General features: G+C 42.3%; 1 protein-coding gene across 15 annotated transcripts in view; it reads left to right on the top strand.

Moving 5' to 3' along the window:
* Macf1 (microtubule actin crosslinking factor 1) overlaps positions 1–22,042 on the top strand; it is a 436,027-nt gene that overhangs the window by 154,645 nt on the left and 259,340 nt on the right. For all 15 annotated transcript variants that reach the window (XM_045149529.1, XM_045149530.1, XM_045149528.1 and 12 more), the window contains exons 3-5: positions 2,468–2,529; positions 15,320–15,409; positions 20,265–20,342. In XM_045149529.1, coding sequence (XP_045005464.1) covers positions 2,468–2,529; positions 15,320–15,409; positions 20,265–20,342 — 230 coding nt within the window. The remainder of the gene's footprint in view (positions 1–2,467; positions 2,530–15,319; positions 15,410–20,264; positions 20,343–22,042) is intronic.

The following is a 22,042-nucleotide window of genomic DNA, read 5'->3' as shown; positions in this document are numbered from 1 at the left end:
ACAACAAAACCACTGGCCTTGTACAAACTCCTCATTTTATAGGTGATGCTCAGGTTCAAAGAAGGGAAGTATTATTTAAAAAAAAAAAAAAAGTAAGATCCACAGGCTAGAGACCAGAAAAATCCAAATTGCGGACCTGGTTCTGTCCCATGTGACCTTGCTTAAAATTTTAAAATTTCTTTCTTTTCTTTTGGTTTTGTTTTTTGAGGTAGGGTCTCACTCTAGCCCAAGCTGACCTGGAATTCACTATGGAGTCTCAGGGTAGCCTCGAACTCGTGGTGATCCTCCTTTTTCTGCCTCCAGAGTGCTGGGATTAAAGGCATGTACCACCACACCTGGCAAATGCCTCAGCATCAATTTCTTTAAGAAGGTTTTTGAGGATTTATAAAATTATGTCTTGTGTCTTTGTATCCACAAAATTTAGTCATTATGAATGTGGTATTTCAGTACGTTAGTGAATGTTCTAGAAAGAAAATATTTCTCTTTTATCCTCCTCATTATTTTTTTAAATTTTTATTTATTTATTTATTTTTGTGTTTTCGAGATAGGATCTCACTTGGCCCACGCTGACCTGGAATTAACTATGTAGTTTCAGGGTAATCCTCTAACCTCTACCTCCTGAGTGCTGGAATTAAAGGTGTGCACCACTATGCCCAGCTCATTTATTTTGTTAATGGGGGGGGGGAGGTGTGTCAGGACCTCTAGCCACTGCAAACGAACTCTAGACACATGTACTACCTTGTGCATCTGGCTTACATGGGAATTGAACCTGTGTCCTTTGGTTTCGCAGGCAAGTGCCTTAACCATTAAGCCATCGCCATCTCTCCAGTCCCCCCCTTTTTTTTTTTTTTTTTTTTTTAGCCAGGGCCTCACTCTAGTCAGGCTGACCTAGAACTCTGTAGCACCAAGCTGGTTTGAATTTACTGTGATCATCCTTCAGTTTCCCAGGTGCTGGCAAGAGCCAGTGCATTACTTTTCTCCTGTCCTTTACATGTCTTTTCCTCCAATTCTGTGGCTCTTTTCTTTTAATACTATGCTTATTTAGCTCCACATGTATATGCCACCATTTGAATCTGGCTTACATAAAATACTGGGGAATTGAACCTGGGTCCTTAGGCTTCATAGACAACTGCTAAGCCTTCTGTCCAGCCCACCCCATCCCCGTTTTTAGTTAATTAAATTTTTTTTTTTTTTTTCCAAGATAGGATCTCACTCAAGCCCAGGCTGACCTGGAACTCACTTTGTAGTTCCAGACTGGCCTCAAACTCATTGCAGTTCTCCCACCTTCCACAGTGCTGGGGTTAAAGGCATGGTTTGCCTCTTTATCTAAATTCTATCTCTTTTCTTAGCTCTACTTATTATGTGACTTTGGGAAAATTAATTCACCTTCCTAGGCATCAGATTTTCTGAAATATTAAATGAGAATGAGCCAGGTGTGCTGGCAAACACTTAATCCCAGCACTCCAGAGGCAGAGGTAAAAGGATTGCCATGAGTTCTAGGACAGCCTGGGACTACAGAGTGAGTTCCATGTCAGCCTGGACTAGAATGAGACCCTGTGGATGAGGGGCAATATTTTTGAGTACCTATTATTGTTCTAAGTGTTGAATATATATTTAAGGGAATTTAAAACATGGACTTTGACTCTAAAGAGCTTAGCTCAGATAGAAAGAAATGGACTTACAGGGATCTCTAACAATGAGTGCAGATGCTGAATGTCAAGTAAATTCAGTAATTTTTCTTTTTCTTCTTCAGCACTGTAGATTGAATTTATGACCTCATACTTCCTAGGCAAGTGAGTGAGTCATTCAGGGAAGAGTCTAGAGATAAAGTTTGCAGAGTGTAAAGATTCAAAATTGTTTCAAATAAGAGACCAAGTCTTATCTTTTTCTCCTCCCAGACCTAAAACATAGTGAATAAGAACTAGGATTGGCCTGGAGAGATGGCTTAGCAGTTAAGGTGTTTGCCTGCAAAGCTGAAGGACCTTAGTTTGATTCTCCAGCTCCCACATAAGCCAGAGGCACATGCGTCTGGAGTTTGTTTGTAGTGTCTGGAGGCCCTGGTGTGTCATTCTCTCTCTCTCTCCCTCCCTCCCTCCCTCTCTCTCTCTCTCTCTCTCTCTCTCTCTCTCTCTCTGCCTCTTTCCCTCTCTTGCTCTCATAAATAAATAAATAAATAAATAAATAAATAAATAAATAAATAAATAACTAGGATTGCCTGACCTGGTGGCACATGCCTGTAATCCCAGCTCTCAGGAGGCAGAGGTGGGAGGATCACCCTGATTTTGAGGCCACCCTGAGATTACATAGTGAATTCCAGGTCAGTCTGGGCTAGAGCAAGACCCTACCTTGAAAAACAAAACAAACAAACAAAGGTTCTACAGAAAATGGGGTGTGGGCAAGGAGGGGTGTAGGAACTTGCTTACTAATTAGCACTAAGCCATTGTCTTCTTTTGTATTTCTTTTGCAGATGAGCGGGACCGGGTTCAGAAGAAAACATTTACCAAATGGGTCAACAAGCATTTGATGAAGGTAGGACTCTTAACATGCTGCCCTAGCACCTCTTGTTGTTCTTACGGACTTCCCCCACGTAGTTCATGTTGCTTGCCTACAGCTAAAGACTAAAGATTTCCTTGCTCCCTCAGTCATAACAGTGCTAGCAGCAGTATTACATGTTCCACTCCAATACACTGAGGTTGTTAAGGATACCAGGCAATGATTGTTGAGATTGTAAGAATACTACTTCTTTTTTTTTATTGTTTGAATATTTATTCTTTCAAGTAAAAAACCAGCTCAAAATGATCTCAGTTATACTCTTGGTTTTTCCAAATAATAATTTCAAGCAATCAAATCCTGTCCCTACCAAAAGCCAGCATTAAAAAGCATTATACAGGGCTGGAGGGATGGCTTAGTGGTTAAGGTATTTGCCTGCATAGACAAAGGACCCAGGTTCGATTCCCAGGACCCGTGTTAGCCAGATGCACAAGGGAGCACACGTGTCTGAAGTTTGTTCACAGTGGCTGGGGCCCTGGTTCGCCCATTCTCTCTCTCCTTCTTTCTCTGTCAAATAAATTAAAAAAAAAAAATATATATATATATATATATATATTTTTTAAAAAGCAGCCGGCCGTGGTGCATACCTTTAATCCTAGCACTCAGGAGGCAGAGGTAGGAGGATTGCTGTGAATTGAAGGCCACCCTGAGACTACATAGCAAATTTCAGGTCATCCTGGACTAGGGTGAGTGAGACCATACCCCGGTGGGGGAGAAGGGGTGTCTTTCACAGCTGGGTGTGGTGGCGCCTACCTTTAATTCCAGCACTATCAAGAGGCCAAGGTAGGAGGATGAAGTCAGTTCAAGGCAGCTCTGAGACTACATAGTGAATTCCAGGTGAGCCTGGGCTAGAGACCCTACCTTGAAAAACCAATTAAAAAAAAAAAAAAAAAGGAAAACCAGAAGGCAACAGTCTGGCAGTACAAAAATATACAAGTAGAAGAGATTTACCAACCAGATTCGACAACTAAATCCTGCTCAGGATTCTGAAAATAAAAGCACATTTACACAAAGTACTATCAGTAGTTCTTATGTAACCATGGATGTTAATCAACCACAACTCATCCAAATTAACAATGCTAGGTCCCTCTGGAATCTGGTTGTGTATATTAAAGACCTGTGATCAACATCATTCCCAACTAAGCAGCATTGTAGTACAGTGAAGCAAGTAACTAGGTCTTCCATTCAGATATTTGCTTGAGCGTAAGCCACTACCATCTTGTAGGTCCAACAGGATGAAGATGCCATCTATAGACCACATGGTCTAAGCATCTGTATGTTAACTGGTAAATAAAAGGTATATAGATATTTCATGAGTTTCTCTAGCTAATTTACAAATTGTTTTCAGTTTTCTTCTTAAAGCATGGAATTCTAAGATCTGAACAGGGAATTTCACAAATCATTCCAATTTTAGTATATGTGTGGCTGAAGCAAGCATGAATTTCATAAATCAAACTACTGGAAAACTAATCCTCAACTACTGCTTCTTATCACCCAAGTACTAATAGTGATTCCTAGCAAACACCTGTAGTCATTACACCACAGGTCACGATTGTGTCAATTTTCAGCTTTATACTCAACTCACAAAATGAACACAGCTGGCTAATGTGACCCATTTCAGAAATTACAGGTGCCTTTAGAATTTCAAAATAGCCATAATGTACATATCAGTTCAAGGTTTTAACAATTTATACATTCTCAATTATCTTTTAAAAATATTTTTTTATTTTTATTTATTTGAGAGAGGGAAAAAGGCAAAGAGAGAGAGAGAGAGAATTGGTGTGCCAGGGCTTCCAGCCACTGCAGATGAACTCCAGATGCATGTGCCACCTTGCTCATTTGGCTTACATGGGTCCTGGGGAACCGAACTGAGGCCCTTTGGCTTTGCAGGCACATGCCTTAACAGCTAAGCCATCTCTGCAGCCCCATACCTCCCACTTTTGAGCTGAGGATACTGTATTAGGTAATGGCATACGTTTGTGACCAAACTAGCTGACAGAAACAAGGAAGGGATTCTCTACATTTCCAACCCTGGTGCAAAACAGGACAGATTTTGTTCCAACGTCACCCATGGGATCTTGATTATTATAGGTGAGAATATGGCCCATGTCTCCCGCCATAACTCAGAATCCCAGCCCCCAATTATCTTTTATTTCATTATTTTATTTTTATTTATTTGAAAGAGAGAAAAGGGCAGATAGATTCAGAGAGAGAAAGAGAGAGAGAGAGAGAGAATAAGCATGTCAGGGCCTCTAGCCACTGCAAATGAACTCCATATGCATGTACCACCTTGTGCATCAGGCTTACATGGGTCCTGGGGAATCAAACCTGGGTGCTTTGGCTTTGCAGGCAAACACCATAACCACTGAACCATCTCTCCAGCTCCACATTCTCAATTTTAAACAGACCATCAAACTTGAGTTAGGGCTCCCTACTGAAGTGATCAAAACAGTGGCCCAAAGTCAGGCTAACTGTCCCATGAGTTTAACTGGGATACTAATTTTGTAGTTTCTTAGCTATCTGGGCTTGTTCCCAACAGGAAATGGCAAACCTAAGGCCATAGAGCCCAAACCCAGAGGGCCTCTCAGACTGGAGACTGCCAAGATTCCCTAGGACCCATGTTAAAAAAAAAAAAAAAAAATGGCCGGGCGTGGTGGCGCACGCCTTTAATCCCAGCACTTGGGAGGCAGAGGTAAGGAGGATCGCCGTGAGTTCGAGGCCACCCTGAGACTCCATAGTGAATTCCAGGTCAGCCTGGGCTAGAGCAAGACCGTACCTCAAAAAAATTAAAAAAAAAAAAAAAAAAAGTTTGACCATACACAATGTGGTAGTTTGAATAGATGGCCCCCAGTATATTCAGTGTTTTATTAGTTTGTAGTTTGCATCTGTAGCCACTTGGCTGGAGGCAGTGTCAGTGGGCACTGGTATTATGGTGGGGTTCAGATTTCAATCTAAAGATATGCAAAGTGTGCCTAGTTGGAGTTCCTGAAGTGTGCTATGCTGTGTGTGGCTTTTGGCTTGTTCTTCTCTCTCTCTCTGCTTGGACCTGTGAAGGCAGGCCAGCTTCTTCTGCCATTATGGAACTTCCCCTAGATCTGTAAGCTTCAATAAATACCTTCCTTCATAGCTGTGCCTAGTCTGGAAGTTCATCTCAGGGAACCTGAAGCTGTCTGCTGCATACATCTGTAACCCCAGTCCACAGGCTGGAGGAGGGTAGAGAATCGCTGGGGCTTGCTGACATGTAGCAACTCCAGGTTGAGGGAGAGACTTTATCTCAAGGAAATATGCAGATGAGTGATAGGAGGACACCTGGTATTCTTCATAAGCACATGCATGGGCACCTGCATCTGCATATACATGCATACACCACACACATGCTTTATACATGTGCAAAAAATAATTTTAAGGGTCTGGACATATGGCTCAGGGGTTAAGGTGCTTGCCCACAGAGCCTAATAACCCAGGTTTTATGCCCCAGTACTCACGTGAAGCCAGATGCACAAAGTGTCTGGATTTCATTTGCAGTGGCTGGAGGCCCTGGCATACCCATTTTTTCTGTCTCTCCTTTCTGTTTCTCTGATTACACATAATAAATAAATTATTGATATTTTAAATTGATAAATTGATACTTAAATACCAATTTTAAACATATTCCATTATTATTATTTGTGTCAGTAGGGGCTGAACCCATGCCTTTGCTTTAGGCAAGTGCTGTACTACTGAGCTACCTTCCTCAGCCCTTTTTATTTTGAGACAAGTGGTCCCTAAATTGCCTGGGTTAGCTATGAACGTAGGGTCTTACTTTAGCCCAAGCCAACCTGGTGTTACCCTCGGGCTGGCCTTGAATTTACAGTGATCCTTTTTCCTTAGCCTCCTGGGATTAACACTGTGCACCCAGCCGGGTGTGGTGACGCACTCCTTTAATCCCAGCACTCGGGAGGCAGAGGTAGGAGGATTGCCGTGAGTTTGAGGCCACCCTGAGACAACCTAGTGAATTCCAGGTCAGCCTGGGCTAGAGCAAGACCTTGCCTCAGAAAGCCAAAAAAAAAGTAAGTGTGCACCACTACACTGGAGGATGGGCTAGAGTGAGATCCTACCTGGGAGGGGGGGGGTGGAAAGAGAGGAAAAGGTTTTATCAAGGGGTGTGTTGGTATGCAGCTGTAATCGCAGCTATTTGGGAGACTGAGACAAGAACTTCAAAAGTTCAAAGTTAAGGTTGGAGAGATGGCTCAGCAGTAAGACACTTGCCCTCACTCAGAGCCTAACAACCCAGGTTTGATTCCCCAGTACCCACATATGAGCCAGATGCACAAAGTAAATAATATTCTGATAATACCTTAAAAATATTTTGCTTATTTATTTATTTGAGAGAGAATGGGCACCCCAGGGCCTCCTGCAAATAAACTCCAGATGTATGTGCCCCCTTGTGCATCTGGCTTACATGGGTCCTGGAGAATTGAACCAGGATCCTTTGGCTTTGCAGGCAAATGCTTTAACTGTTCAGCCCCTGATAATTTTTTTTTAAATAGCTTATGAAGTTTATTTTTTCTGACTCGACTAGTAAATTAAACCTGAGGGCCCCACTTAAACAGTAAACAGTTAACACTTAAATAGTAAAGCTACCTTTTGTGGATTTTAGAATTTAATCCTCTCAATTTTCACAACAAAGAAAGTGAGAATGGGTGAGGTCAAGTGACTTTCCCAAGATTATAGATCCAGTGATAGGTGAAGCTAAGGGTCAATCGTAAATCAAGGTCTCAGAATTACTATGTATAAAGTGGTGTGTGGGGGGTATATGCATGTGTATGTGCCCATGCAGGGACCAAGTACACTCACCTTATGTGGCTGGAGCAGAATATCAGGTGGGTGAACTCAGTAACTATTTTTGTTTTGAGCCAGGTTTATTTATTTATTTATTTTAAAATATTTATTTATTTGAGAGAGGGAAAGAGAATGGGTGTGCCACGGCTTCTAGCCACTGCAAACGAATTCCAGATGCATGCACCACCTTGTGCATCTGGCTTATGTGGGTTCTGGGAAATCTAACCGAGGTCCTTTGGCTTTGCAGATAAGCGCTTTAACCACTAAGCCATCTCTATTTATTTATTTATATTTTATTTTTATTTATTTATTTGAGAGAGAGAGAGAGATACAGAAATAGGTAGAGAAAGAGAATGGGCGCTCCAGGGTTTCCACCCACTGCATATGAACTCCATATGCATGCTCCCCTTGTGCATCCGGCTTATGTGGGTCTGGGAAATCAAACTGATTCTGGATTTGCAGGCAAGTGCCTTAACTGATAAGCCATCTCCCCAGCCCTGTTTAGTGTGTGTGTGTGTGTGTGTGTGTGTGTGTCTTTTTTGAGGTACCTCTCACTCTAACCCTGACTGACCTGGAACTTACTCTTTAGTCTGAGGCTGGTCACAGTGATCTTCCTACCTCTGCCTCTGGAGTGCTGAGATTAAAGGTGTGCGCCACCACCAGGGCTGTGGAGCTTGCTATTTTACCATGAGCTCTGATGATTTCCTGGTCTGTGCTCCCCACAAGACTAGGGTTAGCAGGTATATGTGGCCAGGTGTTTAGGAGACAGGACCTCATGTTTGTATAGGAAGTATACTTAATTGCTGGGCCATCTCTCCAGTCCCTAGTTACTAGGTCTTTCTGCTATATATACTTTCATTCTCCTCCCATACCTGTCTCCAACAATTGGAAGAGCTAAACTGTTCTGCCACAAGCTTGTTCCCTATCTTTTATTTGGACCCAAGTGCTCTGGCTCTCTGCTGCTCATTTGTAGCTGATGCTGCCTGTTGGGTTTCTGCCTCAGTGTTAGGTGATGACAGGAGGTCCTATGAGGGAAAACTAGAAGAACACATCACAGCATTGTTAGAAATTGGAGGCCAGCCAGAGCTTTACTTGAACTCTTGGCTATTTTTCATCTTTTCTCAGGCTGCTAGCCTTACAGTTGCCTGAACATTTTGTTTTGTTTTGTTTTGTTTTGTTTTGTTTTGTTTTGTTTTGTTTTGTTTTGTTTTGTTTTGTTTTGTTTTTCAAGGTAGGGTCTCACTCTGGTCCAGGCTGACCCTGGAATTAAGTATGTAGTCTCAGGGTGGCCTCGAACTCACGGTGATCCTCCTACCTCTGCTCTGCCTCCCGAGTGCTGTGATTATTCTTTCTTTCTTTCTCTTTTTCTTTCTCTCTCTCTCTCTTTTTTTTTTTTTTAAGGTAGGATCTCACTCTAGTCCAGGCTGACCTGTAATTCATTATGTTGTCTCGGGGTAGCTTTGAACTCATGGTGATCCTCCTACCTCTGCCTCCCAAGTGCTGGGATTAAAGACATGTGCCACCATGCCTGGCCTTCTTTTTTGTTTGTTTGTTTGTTTTATTTTTATTTACTTATTTATTTGAGAGTGACAGACAAAGAGAGAGAGAGAATGAAAATGGACACGCCAGGGCCTCCAGCCACTGCAAACGAACTCCAGACACATGCACCCCCTTGTGCATCTGGCTAACGGTCCTGGGGAATTAATTGAACCTGGGTCCTTTGGCTTTGCAGGAAAACACCTTAACTGCTAAGCATCCCTCCAGCCCAATAATTGTTTTTAAAAAGCATGATTGGCTGGGCATGGTGGCGCATACCTATAATTCCAGCACTCAGGAAGCAGAGGTAGAAGGATCATTGTGAGTTTGAGGCCACCCTGGACTACATAGTGAATCCCAGGTCGACCTAGGCTAGAGCGAGACCCTACTTTAGAAAACCAAGACAAAACACAAAAATATGGTTGATCTAATCTCAGAAGAGATCTTAAGGATGTAAGCATCTAAAATACATAAACAACCTAGCTTAGAGCTCAAGCCCTCTAACCTAAGAGATGTTTATTGCACCAGGTGCATTCCTTTAATCCCAGCACTTGGGAGGCAGAGATAGGAGGATTGCCATGAGTTCAAGGTCACCCTGAGATTACATAGTGAATTCCAGGTCAGCCTGAGCTAGAATGAGACCCTATCTCAGAAAACCAAAAAAAGAAAAAAAAAAAAAAACCTCAGGAGCCAGGTGTGGTGGCACATGCCTTTATTCCCAGCTCTCTGGAGGCAGAGATAGGAGGATCATGAGGAGTTTGAGGCCAGCCTGAGACTACATAGTGAACTCTGGGTCAGCCTGAGCTAGAGTGAGACCCTATCTGATGCATGTGTCTGGAGTTCTTTTGCAGTGGCTAGAGGCCCTGATGTGCCCATTCTCTCTTTCCCTCACTGTCTCAAATAAATAGAAATAAATCTTTTTTAAAAATTAAAATTAAAAAAAAAGGAAGAAAAGGAAAAAGAATAAGAGGCCAGGTGTGGTGGCATATGTCTTTCATCCCAGCACTTGGGCGGCAGAGGTAGAAGGATCACTGTGCGTTCGAGGCCACCCTGAGACTACATAGTGAATTGCAGGTCAGCCTGAGCTAGAGTGAGACCCTACCTTGAAAAACAAAAGAATAAGGGTATGTGTTCCTCAGGAGGAACCTGTTTCCAGGTTAGTAGTTGGAAGGGAAAGGCTAAAATTTAATCTAGAAGATGGAAGAATTCTTTTTATTTTTATTCCTGTGTAAAAGACACTGACTGCCCTTAGAATTTTACTAAGAATTCCAGGTTTGCCAACAAATGTTTTCAAACTCTAAATGTTAATTACTGTGCCCACTCAGTCTTGCTTTTCTCTTTGGTTTGTTGTAGTTACTCCTTTTTTTTTTTTTTTTTTTCTTCTTCTTTTGAGGTAGGGTTTAACTCTAGCTCAGGCTACCTGGAATTCACTGTGTAGTCTCAGGGTGGCCTCGAACTGCTCATGATCTTCCTACCTCTGCCTCCAGGTACAGGGATTAAAGGTGTGTGGTTTTTGTTTTTTCCTGAGGTAGGATTTCATACTAGCCCAGGTTGACCTGCAATTCATTATGTAGTCTCAGAGTGGTCTCAAACTCAGGGTGATCCTCCTACCTTTGCCTACTTGAGTGCTAGGATTAAAGGTGTGGGCCACTATGAAGGGTAATGCTATTGTTTATTTGTTTTGTTTTTGAGACAGTGTCTCACTCTAGCCCAGGCTTTCCTGAAAGTCATTATGTAGTCCAAGCTTGTCTTGAAGTCACAGTGTTCCCCTGCCTCAGATTTTTAAGTGCCGAGATTTCAGGTGCCACCACCTCTGGCCTTGTATAACTGAGGCTCAAGTTGAACAGTGATGTGCTGACTCCAGCACTGTCTGTTGCACAGCCTTTGCCAAGGCCACATGGACCTTTCACTGCTCCCCAAATGCAGCATGGACTTGTACACAGGTTTGCTGCTTCATGTCCATGAGAAACATCAGAGGAGGCTGCCAATGGAGTTTTTATTTAGAGATTGATACAGTTTGCAAGTTAGAGGCTAAGAAATGAAAGCTGTCTTTGCTTCCTAAGTATGACTTTTGTGTTCTTAGCCCTCTCTCCCTGGAGCTGGTTATTCAGGGCCTTATTTCATGTTAAGCACATCTCATCTCTCTCTGAACAGTTTGGGTCTACATTTGGACTAGGCCTTTACTATGACGTCTCTACTTCCTATGCCTAAGTGCATGCCTGTTAAATTAAAGGTGTTGTTTTTTCTAAGTCTTACTCCTGGTTTTTATTTTTTATTTTTGGTCCCTGAAAGGTTATTAGCCTTCCCTGAAAACTAAAGAGAACTGAAGAATTAATAACTATCCCTAAAGTTCGCAGGCAATATAGAAGCGGCCTCATTAGGTTTGACACTTTTCCTGGTAAGGCACTTGGCCTTTTTCAGCCTAGATGGTCTTGAAGGACCAGAAACCAACTGAGTATCCTCCCTTAGACATTCCTGGCTGAAGAAGCCTATTCTGAACAAGGACACAAACAATTACAAGTTCCTTATCTACTGCACCTGGTATAGTCTGTTTTTCTTAGGATCTTCCTTATAAGTCTGAACCCAAGTCTGGCTCAATGCTTCAGCCTTCATCCCATGGGAAGGTTGCTGCTCCGTGCTGTTTTTCTCAATAAGTTGTCTATAGAGATCAAGTCCAGTATTCTCTTTTGCTTTTCTCTTGCACTTTCCTTACAGCCCCCCCATCCCATCCTTTGCTGATTTCTTTTCCATCCCCTGCCTTCTAATTTTGTCTACTCCCTAAGGTTCAGTCCCTAGCACTCTGCTCTTCTTTCTCATCCCTAACATGGAAAGCCTAGTATTTCCCATGTCTTTAGCTAGCACCTCAATCAGTAAACTTAAGTTCTCAGCTGACCCAGATGGAATTTTAGTGTTTCTGTCTGCTTCAAGAACATTTCCACTGGTGCTCTTTCACTGTCAGTTTTTAAACTCAACACATTTAAAACTTAACCATCATGAGCTTCTTATTTATTTATTTATTTATTTTTGAGGTAGGGTCTTGCTCTAGCCCAGGCTGACATGGAATTCACTATGTAGTCTCAGGGTGGCCTGGAACTCACGGCGATCCTCCTACCTCTGCCTTCTGAGTGCTGGGATTAAAGGTGTGCGACCACGCCCAGCAAGCTGCTTATTTCTGTTAGTGGAGCCCTCTTATTTTGTACCAAAAGCTTGAAACATTGAGTCCATTTAAGAGAGTAATGCTACCTTGGAGCCACTGGCTTGGTGAAGGCAGCTTATATAGATTCAGTAGTGTCAAATGTTAAATCTTTCATCAATTTGAAACAGTGGTTGCTAAAAGCCATTATTAAGAATTATTATATAGGAAGCTGGGCATGGTGGCAAACACCTTTAATCTCAGCACTCAGCAGGCAGAAGTAGGAGGATATCCTGGCTGTGAGTTTAAGGCCAGCCTGAGACTACATAGTGAATTCCAGGTCAGCCTGGGCTAGAATGAGACCTTACCTCAAAAAACCAAATGTAGGTATAGATATAGATATGGATATATAGATATATAGCTAGAGAGATGACTTAGTAGTTAAGGCACTTGGCCTTGCAAAGTCAAACGACCCAGGTTTGATTCCCTAGAACTCATATAAAGCAAGGTCACACATGGTTCTGGAGTTGGTTTGCAGTGGGTGGAGGCCCTCGTGCTCCCATTCGCTCTCTCTAATAAATGATAAATAAATAAAATATTTTTTGTTCATTTTTTAATTTTTTATTATTTATTTGAGAGTGACAGACACAGGGAGAAAGACAGATAGAGGGAGAGAGAGAGGATGGGCGTGCCAGGGCTTCCAGCCACTGCAAACGAACTCCAGACGTGTGCACCCCCTTGTGCATCTGGCTAACGTGGAACCTGGGGAACCGAGCCTCGATCCGGCGTCCTGAGGCTTCACAGGCAAGTGCTTAACTGCTAAGCCATCTCTCCAGCCCAATAAAATATTTTTTAAATTTTAAAATATTATATTACTATTTTCTGTGCTCTTGAGATTAGTTATGTTTATTTTATCTCTATGATGGTAATATTGCCTAATAGTATACTATGTTTTATCACAGCTGCAATAGTTGTGGTGGGAGCATCTATACATGGGAAATCGGCAAATAGTGAGTTAGGAGGGTTTTTTTTTTTTTTTTTTTTAAGGTAGGGTCTCACTCTAGACCAGGCTTACCTGGAATTCACTATGTAGTCTAAGGATGGCCTTGAACTCACAGCGAATCTCCTACCTCTGCCTCCCAAGTACTGGGATTAAAGGCATGTGCCACCATGCCCAGCCTGAGCTAGGAGTTTTTTTTTTTGAGGTAGGTTCTTGGGTCTCATTGTAGCTCAGGCTGACCTGGTATTCACTATGTAGTCTCGGGGTGGCCTCGAACTCATGGTGATCCTCCTATCTCTCCTCCCGAGTGCTGGGATTAAAGGTGTGCGCCACTCCACCCTGCACTGAGCTAGGAGTTTTGTTTGTTCGTTGTATAGAGTTAAGATAATAAGATAGTGATGGAAAAATTGATACATTTTAGAATCAAGTTGAAAGTGTTAATGTGTCGTGACATCAAAATAAAAGAGATACTTATTGAGAGGGGGAGGGGATATGTTGGAGACTGGGGTCTCAAAGGGGAAAGTGGGAGGAGGGAGGGAATTACCATGGCATATTGTTTGGAAGTTATCAATAAAAAATTTTTTAAAAAGTGTTAATATGTACAGCCAGTACAACAATATCCTTGTTTTTGGGAGGGGGATTCGAGGTAGGGTTTCATTCTAGTGCAGGTTGACCTGGAATTCACTATTTAGTCTCAGAGTGGCCTTGAACTCTCTGTGATCCTCCATCCTCTGTCTCTCCCGGAATTAAAGGCATGTACCACCACGCCTGGCACACTATCATTTTATTTGAAAGCTATTATCCAATTCATCATTTACTTGTAATTTACTTGTCATGGTTTTCCCTTTGTAGACATACAAACACATGCTTGCTTTCTTCCTCCCTTCCTCCCTCTTTCCCTCCCTCCTTCCCTCCCTCCCTCCCTTCCTTCCTTTCTTTGTTTTTGTCTTTATTTTTCAAGGTAGGGTCTCTCTCTAGTCCAGGCTAACCTGGAATTTACTATGTAGTCTCACGGTACCTCGAACTCACAGTAATTCTCCTACCTCTGCCTCCCAGCCAATGGGATTAAAGGTTTGATTCCCTAGTACCCAGATGCACAAGGTGGCACATGTGTCTGGAATTCACTTGCAGTGGCTAGAGGCCTTGATACACCCATTCTCTATCTATCTGCCTCTTTCTTTCTTTCATATATATATATTTTTTAATAGATAGTAAAAAAATTGTTTTCTTTCTATTTTCACAAGTACTCTATGTTGTTAGTTGCTCCTAGATAGACTTGGAAAGACTTAGAAGGTCTGTGGCTACAGCTCATAGCTGTGATTCTCGAGCTTCTGAGAGCTTCTGCTTGCTCAGCTACTTCTGTGGAATGGGGTCAATAAACCTCACAAGGCTGTTGTTTGGATTAAATAATTTAAAACAAGGTGGTAGCTGACCAGACACCATAATGTTAATGGCAAGACTCAAATCAGAAAGACCAAACTGATGTGGTGGCACATACCTTTAATCCCAGCACTGGGAGTCAGAGGTAAGAGGATCACCATGAGTTCAAGGCCACCCTGAGACCACATAGTGAATTCCAGGTTAGCCTGAGCTAGAGTGAGACCCTACCTCAAGAAAGACCAAACTAAGCTGGGCATGGTGGTGCATGCCTTAAATCCCAGAGGTAGGAGGATCGCCAAAAGTTCAAGGCCATCCTGAGAATACAGAATGAATTCCAGGTCAGCCTAGACTAGGGTGAGATCCTACCGCAGAATAAAAAAAAAAAAAGAAAGAAAGAAAGATCAAACTGAGGCTACATATTCCTTTTTGTGACCTTAGACAAGTTACTGAATATTTGTAGCTTGTTTTCTCATGTGTAAAAACAAGGATGATGATAACAATCTTTCCTTACAGATGTGAAGACTATATATAAATAAGACCTAAAGCACATAGCACACATCAATTACACATTTCCAAAGTGAGAGCTATCTTTTATTATAGTGTTAATTATAAAGTTGACATCAATTCCCTACAAAGAAAGTAATTCTCAAATTCACTTTTAGAAATATGTGACAAGAAAGCTGGGTGTGGGGTGCACGCCTTTAATCCCAGCACAGGAGAGGCAGAGGTAGGAGGATCACCATGAGTTCAAGGTCACCCTGAGACTAGTGAATTCCAGGTCATCCTGAGCTAGAGTGAGACCCTACCTTGAAAAACAAAACAAAACAAAGCAAAAAAACAACAACAAAAAAATGATTCTAGGTCAGATATACACTAGCTTGTCTTATTCTCCTTCACAGGTCCGCAAGCACATCAATGATCTATATGAAGACCTGCGGGATGGCCATAACCTGATCTCCTTGCTGGAGGTCCTCTCGGGCATCAAACTGGTGAGCTGTTCACTTCTAATGAGTGACTGCAAGAGTGGCTTCTTTAATGGCAAATCAGTTTACGATGTTGAGTTCTATAGCAGCAGTCTTTACTGCTTACTCCATTACATGAAGGCAGAGGCCTAAGAGGTTATTGATGGACTGGACTTAATTTCTGACTCAAATTTACAGTTTACAAATTACATCATTTCACTGTATATGTTACATTATATATTCTCATGTCCTTTTCTTTTTTTTTTGTGGGGAGGGGCAGTCCTGGGATTGAATTTAGGATCCTGCACATGCTAGGAAGACCCTGTACTACTAAGCTTTATCTCTAGCCCTTACTCTCATGTGTTGATAAAATCAGGACTCAGTTATATTTCATATCTGCGTAATTTCTTCCTGCTCATTCTTAGTCTGTTTATAGATATTAGCATTTCAGGAACATTGGATTCACATTTAAGATTTTATTTATTTCTTTATTTGAGAGAGAGAATGGGTGTGCCAGGGCATCCAGACACTACAAACGAACTCTAGACGCATGCACCACCTTGTGCATCTGGCTTACGTGGGTTCTGGAGATTCAAACCAGGGTTCTTTGGCTTTACAGGCAGATGCCTTAACTGCCAAGCTATCTCTCCAGCACCACATTTAAGATTTTTGAATAAGGTGTATTTTATTCCTGGAGTTACAGTTATAATCTGTACAGATTCTTCCCTTCCCTCATCAATTTTTCTTTTCTAATTTTCTGTATTCAGCTGTGGGCTTGAAGTTTACAATTAAAAGCATAGGTGTTTGGAGTTGTTATATTTCCTTCCTGTATATCTCACTTTCTTCTCTGATTTGTTGAGTCTCACAAATGAGGGAAGGTGCTGAGTTTGGTGGTTATGCATGTGGATCCTTGGATAATTAAATATGCTTGCTTGGTTCCAAAATACATTTGACATTGCTTTTGGGAAACACTTTCCTATTTAAAGGCAAATCATGGCTGAGCCCTATGGCCTCTCTGATTATAGTTCTTATACTTGCTTTGCACCTCTGCAGGCCATTGTCTTATATATCTGAGCCTCATGGACTACAAGTGACCCTGTGTGATGCAGTGTTTTGCTTTAGTGCCACAGGCAATGTAATTTTCATTTGGAAAAGTCCAGGTGTGAACATTGGACACATCTGTGAGGAAAAGAGACCCAAAGCCATGCAGAGCTGGAACAGTATAAACCACAGCCTCCTCACTGCCTTTGGTAGTTTCTTAATTGTTGTTTGCTGTGTTTAAAGAGCTGAATTTGGGGCTGGAGAGATGGCTTAGTGGTTAAGGCGCTTGCCTGCAAAGCCAAAGGATCCCAGTTCAACTCCCCAAAACCCATATAAGCCAGATGCACAAGGGGACACATACATCTGGAGTTCATTTGCAGTGGCTGGAGGCCCTGGCATGCCTATTTTCTCTTTTTCTACCTGCCTATTTCTGTATCTCTCACTCACTCACTTTCTCTCTCAAATAAAGAAACAAGGAAGGAAGGAAAGAGCTGAATTTGTCACACTAGATATCACTGCTTACCAATACTCAGCTCCTTCTAGGACTGGGACTTGGCTTTCCCTAAGCTCTTTGTTTTGGTTTCACATCTATCAATATTTGTTGTCATTGTACTGGTCTATCTATTTTATTCTTTAGTACTCATAAAATTATATTTTGTGCATTGTGACTGATATATGTGATGAAATTACAATAATTTTTATATTGGAAAATGATCTTTTTGCAGACAAATTACCTACAAAACAGGGTACAATTACTATCTTTCCTATCCCCTGCAAACCTTCAGGTGTCTATGGAGCTGTTAATATACAGTCTTTTCACCAAAAACCATCCAGTTTTGTATTTCACAGTCATCTTTTTTCCTTAGTTGATTCACAAAAGGAGAACAGGTTGGTGGCTGTGCAAAAATTGAAGTTGTGCTTCAAGAAGTGTAACCTGCTTTGGTCCTGACCTTGGTGCACGTGCTCGTGCACTCTCTCTCTCTCCTCTTTCTTTGCCCAGATGTGGGAGGGTATTTTTACCTTAAAAAAATGTATTCACTTCTCTTTCATCTTTGTGTGTGAATTTCTTGTTCCTCTGCTGTGTGTTTCCCCTGGTTGGTGGCTAAAGGAGCCAGCAGGGCTGAAGACCCTCCGCCTGGTGAGCATGCCCTCCTGGCGCCATGTAAACAGCGAGGAGCAGGAAGAGGATGATGATGATGACGTAGTAGGTCCCTCTGGGAATGCCAGCATCCCAGCTGGCACTGCTGGCACCACAGGGCCATCAGAGAGCCTAAGGTTCTCTGGGTCTCCAAATAGCTCAGTCACCAATTGCCTTCTTCTCTCTCCACCTGGGAATACGGGTCCCAAAGAAAGTGGTTAAAACTAATTGTTCCTCTTGCCACTGTTGGGTGGCTCTGGAGTGGGAATTGTTTTGCTTATCTGAGAAAGATTGGCATGAAAATTATCATGGTACTTGGAGGTGTTAAGTCCCTTTGTGACCTGGAGACCTATGACTTTCTGGTGACCTTGTTGTATTGTCTGAATTCAGATTGGAGAATTGTGCAAAGTTTACCTGACAGCATGACAATTAATTGTTCACAGTTCCACTGTACTGACTAACAGATACTCTTTCAGTATTACTCTAGGGTCTGGGTTTTCACTAAGCACATGACATCTGTTTTCAAAACAGCTTGTTTGCAAACTCACTGCATGGAGATCCTCTGGCCTTGGTCAGTAATCTTTTTGTTCGCTGTTGAGAATAGACTTAACTTGCATGTTCTTATAGCTATTTAATTTTGGTGGACAATACATTAGAAAAAAAGATTAATGTATATAAGAAGAGCGTTTTCCACTGATAGGTCCTAAATTATAGCCCATGTTCTTTCTCTTGAAACAGGGTTTATGCAGTATCCCCAATCCCTGTCTTCTATAGTCGACTGTCTTTTCACCTCATTGATGTCCCAGTGCCTTAGAATCTTGTTTCAGTGTATGTCATCCTCCAAGTCATATTCATAGTTTATCTGAAATGACTGAGAAAAGATTCTTGCTAAAAAGATTTTCTCTGAACCATTGACTGAAGAAGTTATCCTGTTGCTCAGAGAGGTCTTAACATCCTTTTAGATTATCCTATGGGAGAAAGTTGCTTAGAAGTAATGAAGGGTACCCATTCTCCTCTCTCCATGTGTTGAGCTACCTCCCTCCCCCCCACCCCAATGTTTCCTCTGTGTAGACACCAATCACAGAACTACCTTATATTTTTTCCTGTCTTGAATTAGTACTAATTTGATACTTACAGATAAGTTAGGCATAATCTAGTAAGAATGATACTTCAGTCCCAATTTTAGTAAAATAAAGCAACATTGCAAAGCAAGAAGAAGAAAATGTGCAGAGGCAAATAGCTAGCTTTCCTATCTTCTCTAGGCAAATGGACTTTATTCACTTTCCAGAAGGAAGTGAGCCTTGGGTGAGGTGTGAGAGACATCAGATGGAGCTGGCTTCTCTGCCCCAGTTGTATGACCTCCAGGATTGAGTGGGAGAAAACAACTTTGTTTTGCCCCCCTTTTTCCCCCTTCCAGTTAGAGTATTGCTCTAGCCCTAGCTGACCTGGAATTCACTATGTAGTCTCAGGGTGGCCTCGAACTCACGGCAATCCTCCTACCTCTGCCTCCCAAGTGCTAGGATTAAAGGCTTGCGTTACCATCCTGGCTGAAAACAACTTTCTTTGGATTATTGATGTTGAGCTACCCTCCAAAATTTTATTTGTTCTGAGTATTTCATCTTGGAGTAAACAGTGGCTTTCCTATTGTGACATCCATCTCCCTGGGAGATTCATTATTTCCTGGATTTTTATCCCCCCCCCCCTTTTTTTTTCAGTTTTTTTTTTTTTTAAGGTAGAGTCTCACTGTAGCCCAGGTTGACCTGGAATTCACTATGAAGTCTCAGGGTGCCCATGAACTCAAGGTGATCCTCCTACCTCTACTTCCCAAGTGCTGGGATTAAAGGTGTGCGCCATCACGCCCGGTTTGTCTCCCATTTTGGGGGGAAGGGGACCTCCAAGGTAGGGTCTAACTCTAGTCCAGGCTGACCTGGAATTCACTATATAGTCTCAAGGTGGCCTCAAACTCACGGCGATCCTCCTACCTCTGCTTCCTGAGATTAAAGGCATGCTCCACTGTGCCAGGCTTTTTTGTTGTTGTTGTTGTTGTTTTGTTTTGTTTTTCAAGATAGGGCCTTGCTCTAGTCCAGGCTGACATGGAATTCACTATGTACTCTCAGGGTGGCCTCAAACTCATGGCACTCCTCCTACCTCTGCCTTCCACGTGCTGGGATTAAAAGCGTGTATCACCATGCCCAGGCTTTGTCTCCCATTTTTGATAAGTCCTTATTCTCTGTACTTAAAAATTGACTCCCTGAAATCAGGTTCCTTTGGCCAGGTTTGTAAATAGGTTGGCTTCATCCATTACTGTGCAGAGTTTAGTTAGGACTTTCTGCCTTTTCCACTCAGTAGCAGCTAATTATGCTTTTAGGGGTCATAGAGCTCATAGTCTGTGTTCCCGTAACCTCACACCCATAATCAAGCTGTGCTACGAGAGTATGTGGAGAAGATGCAAAACTGATCCAGCACTGGTTCTGTCATAGGCTTGGGTGTTTGTTGGATGCAAAGTGGAATGCAGGCTGCTCAGAGCCTGGTAGACATACAGGTCCTGCTTTTAAGAGTGCTTTAACTTAATGCCCCCACGCCTGGCTTCTACAATGAGGAATTCTTGTGTGGTCTTTCAGTCCTTGAAGTGAGTGAGCAAAGGTTGCTCACTGTGAGTAAATTGGCATAGCTAAAATCACCATACCTTGTCTTCATCTGCAGCCCCGGGAGAAGGGCAGGATGCGTTTTCACAGGCTGCAGAATGTGCAGATTGCCTTGGACTTTCTAAAGCAGCGACAGGTAAGCCATCTCATGCTTTCTCCACTCTGCTAGAAATGTTGGCATTGGCTATTTAGGGATGTGTGCACGCTCCTTGCAACATTAATCCCCCAGTAAATTATAAATATGAATTAGTTCTACCTCTTGATCATAAGCAATTGTCTTATGGTTGGACAAATCCTTCAGTCCCTATGTAGAACTTACAGCTGCTTGGAGAGGGACAGTGCTCAAGAGAAAAGGTGGAATATGGTACACCCACACCTTAGGTAAGGATTAAAGTGAAGATGAAAAACAGTGAAGATGAGAAAACATGTGTAGTATACCAAAATGCTGCATTGTTGGGAGAATGGACAAAGGGAGTTCCCCAAATTGTTACTGACTGGTGACTAGGAAAACTGAATTCTCAGATTGGAAGGGCAGGTTCTCCCACCTCCACTTCACCCTCACCATGTAGAAGGGAACATCTGTGTAAATGACAAGTGAGGCTTCTGGGTGAGAGGTCACAAAAATCCTTTAGGAAGAGATTTGAGTTCAAGGGAGACATAAAGCAAGGGCCTGTCCTTCCAGTCTGTCACAATTGAACAGGAGCTCTGTGAGGGTGATAGAAAAAGCCAACAGTATTGAGGTTTGCCCAATACAGTGGTAGTTTGGAAATCACACATCCCCAAATGCCTTCCATTTCCAGCACACTTGGACAGTTGGGGGAGGGCCTGCGTGATGCACATTTGTGGGGCGGGGGGTGCTTTCAAGGTAGGGTCTCCTAGCTCAGGCTGACCTAGAACTCACTATGTAGTCTTAGGGTGGCCTCGAACTCACAGTGATCCTCCTACCTCTGCCTCCCTATTGCTGGAATTAAAGGCGTGCACCACCGTGCCTGGTTCGAGATGTTTCTTTATTAAATCATCAGAACCCTGACTTATTTTCTTTTTTGAGTTTAAGAGAGATGCTCCTTCTCCTGTTGCATTTTTCCTTCTTTGTCACAGACAGCTCTACAAGCCATGACTCCCATTCCTAATTAGCTCCTGAAATCTCACTCTAAGGACACAATGTGCTGGGCATGATGGTGCATACCTTTAATCCCAGCACTTGAGAGGCAGAGGTAGGAGGATCGCTGTGAGTTTGAGGCCACCCTAAGAATACAGAGTAAATCCCAGGTCAGCCTGAGTAGAGAGAGACCTTACCTCAGGGGAAAAAACAAACAAACAAATAAAAACAAACCAACATACTGTACCACACACTTATAAGGTCATCTTAATGATGAGAACACAAAATGATGAGTGCTCTAGAAAGTAATTTGACAGTTTGTTCTAAAGCTACATACGTGATCCAAAAAGTCTCCTTACAAGATTTGCTCTAGAGAAATGAAAACATATCTTCACACAATAATCTGTATAAGAATAATGGAGCTTTATTCATAATTGTCAAAAAGTAGGGAAAAAATCTGCAAGTCTTTCTGTGGGTGGGTAAACATAGCATAATAAATCTGTACAATAGAGTACTATTTAGCAAAAGACCATCCCATCCATATAACAATTTGAATGTGAATTTCAAGACTATTATGCTGAAGAGGGGGAGGACCCGAGTCCATATGTATGATATTCTGGGAACGAAAGGAGCTGAGGGGCCAGGAACAGGTCAGTGGTCATCAGGAGCTCAGAGTGAGGCAGGGTCCAATTGTTAGGAAGGGGGCAGCACAAGGACCTTTTTGGGGTTTTTTTTGA

This window comes from Jaculus jaculus, chromosome 5, assembly GCF_020740685.1.
Source record: "Jaculus jaculus isolate mJacJac1 chromosome 5, mJacJac1.mat.Y.cur, whole genome shotgun sequence".
Classification (NCBI taxonomy): Eukaryota; Metazoa; Chordata; class Mammalia; order Rodentia; family Dipodidae; genus Jaculus; species Jaculus jaculus.
Note: the sequence above shows the minus strand (reverse complement) of the source record. Positions and strands in the feature narration are given on the sequence as shown.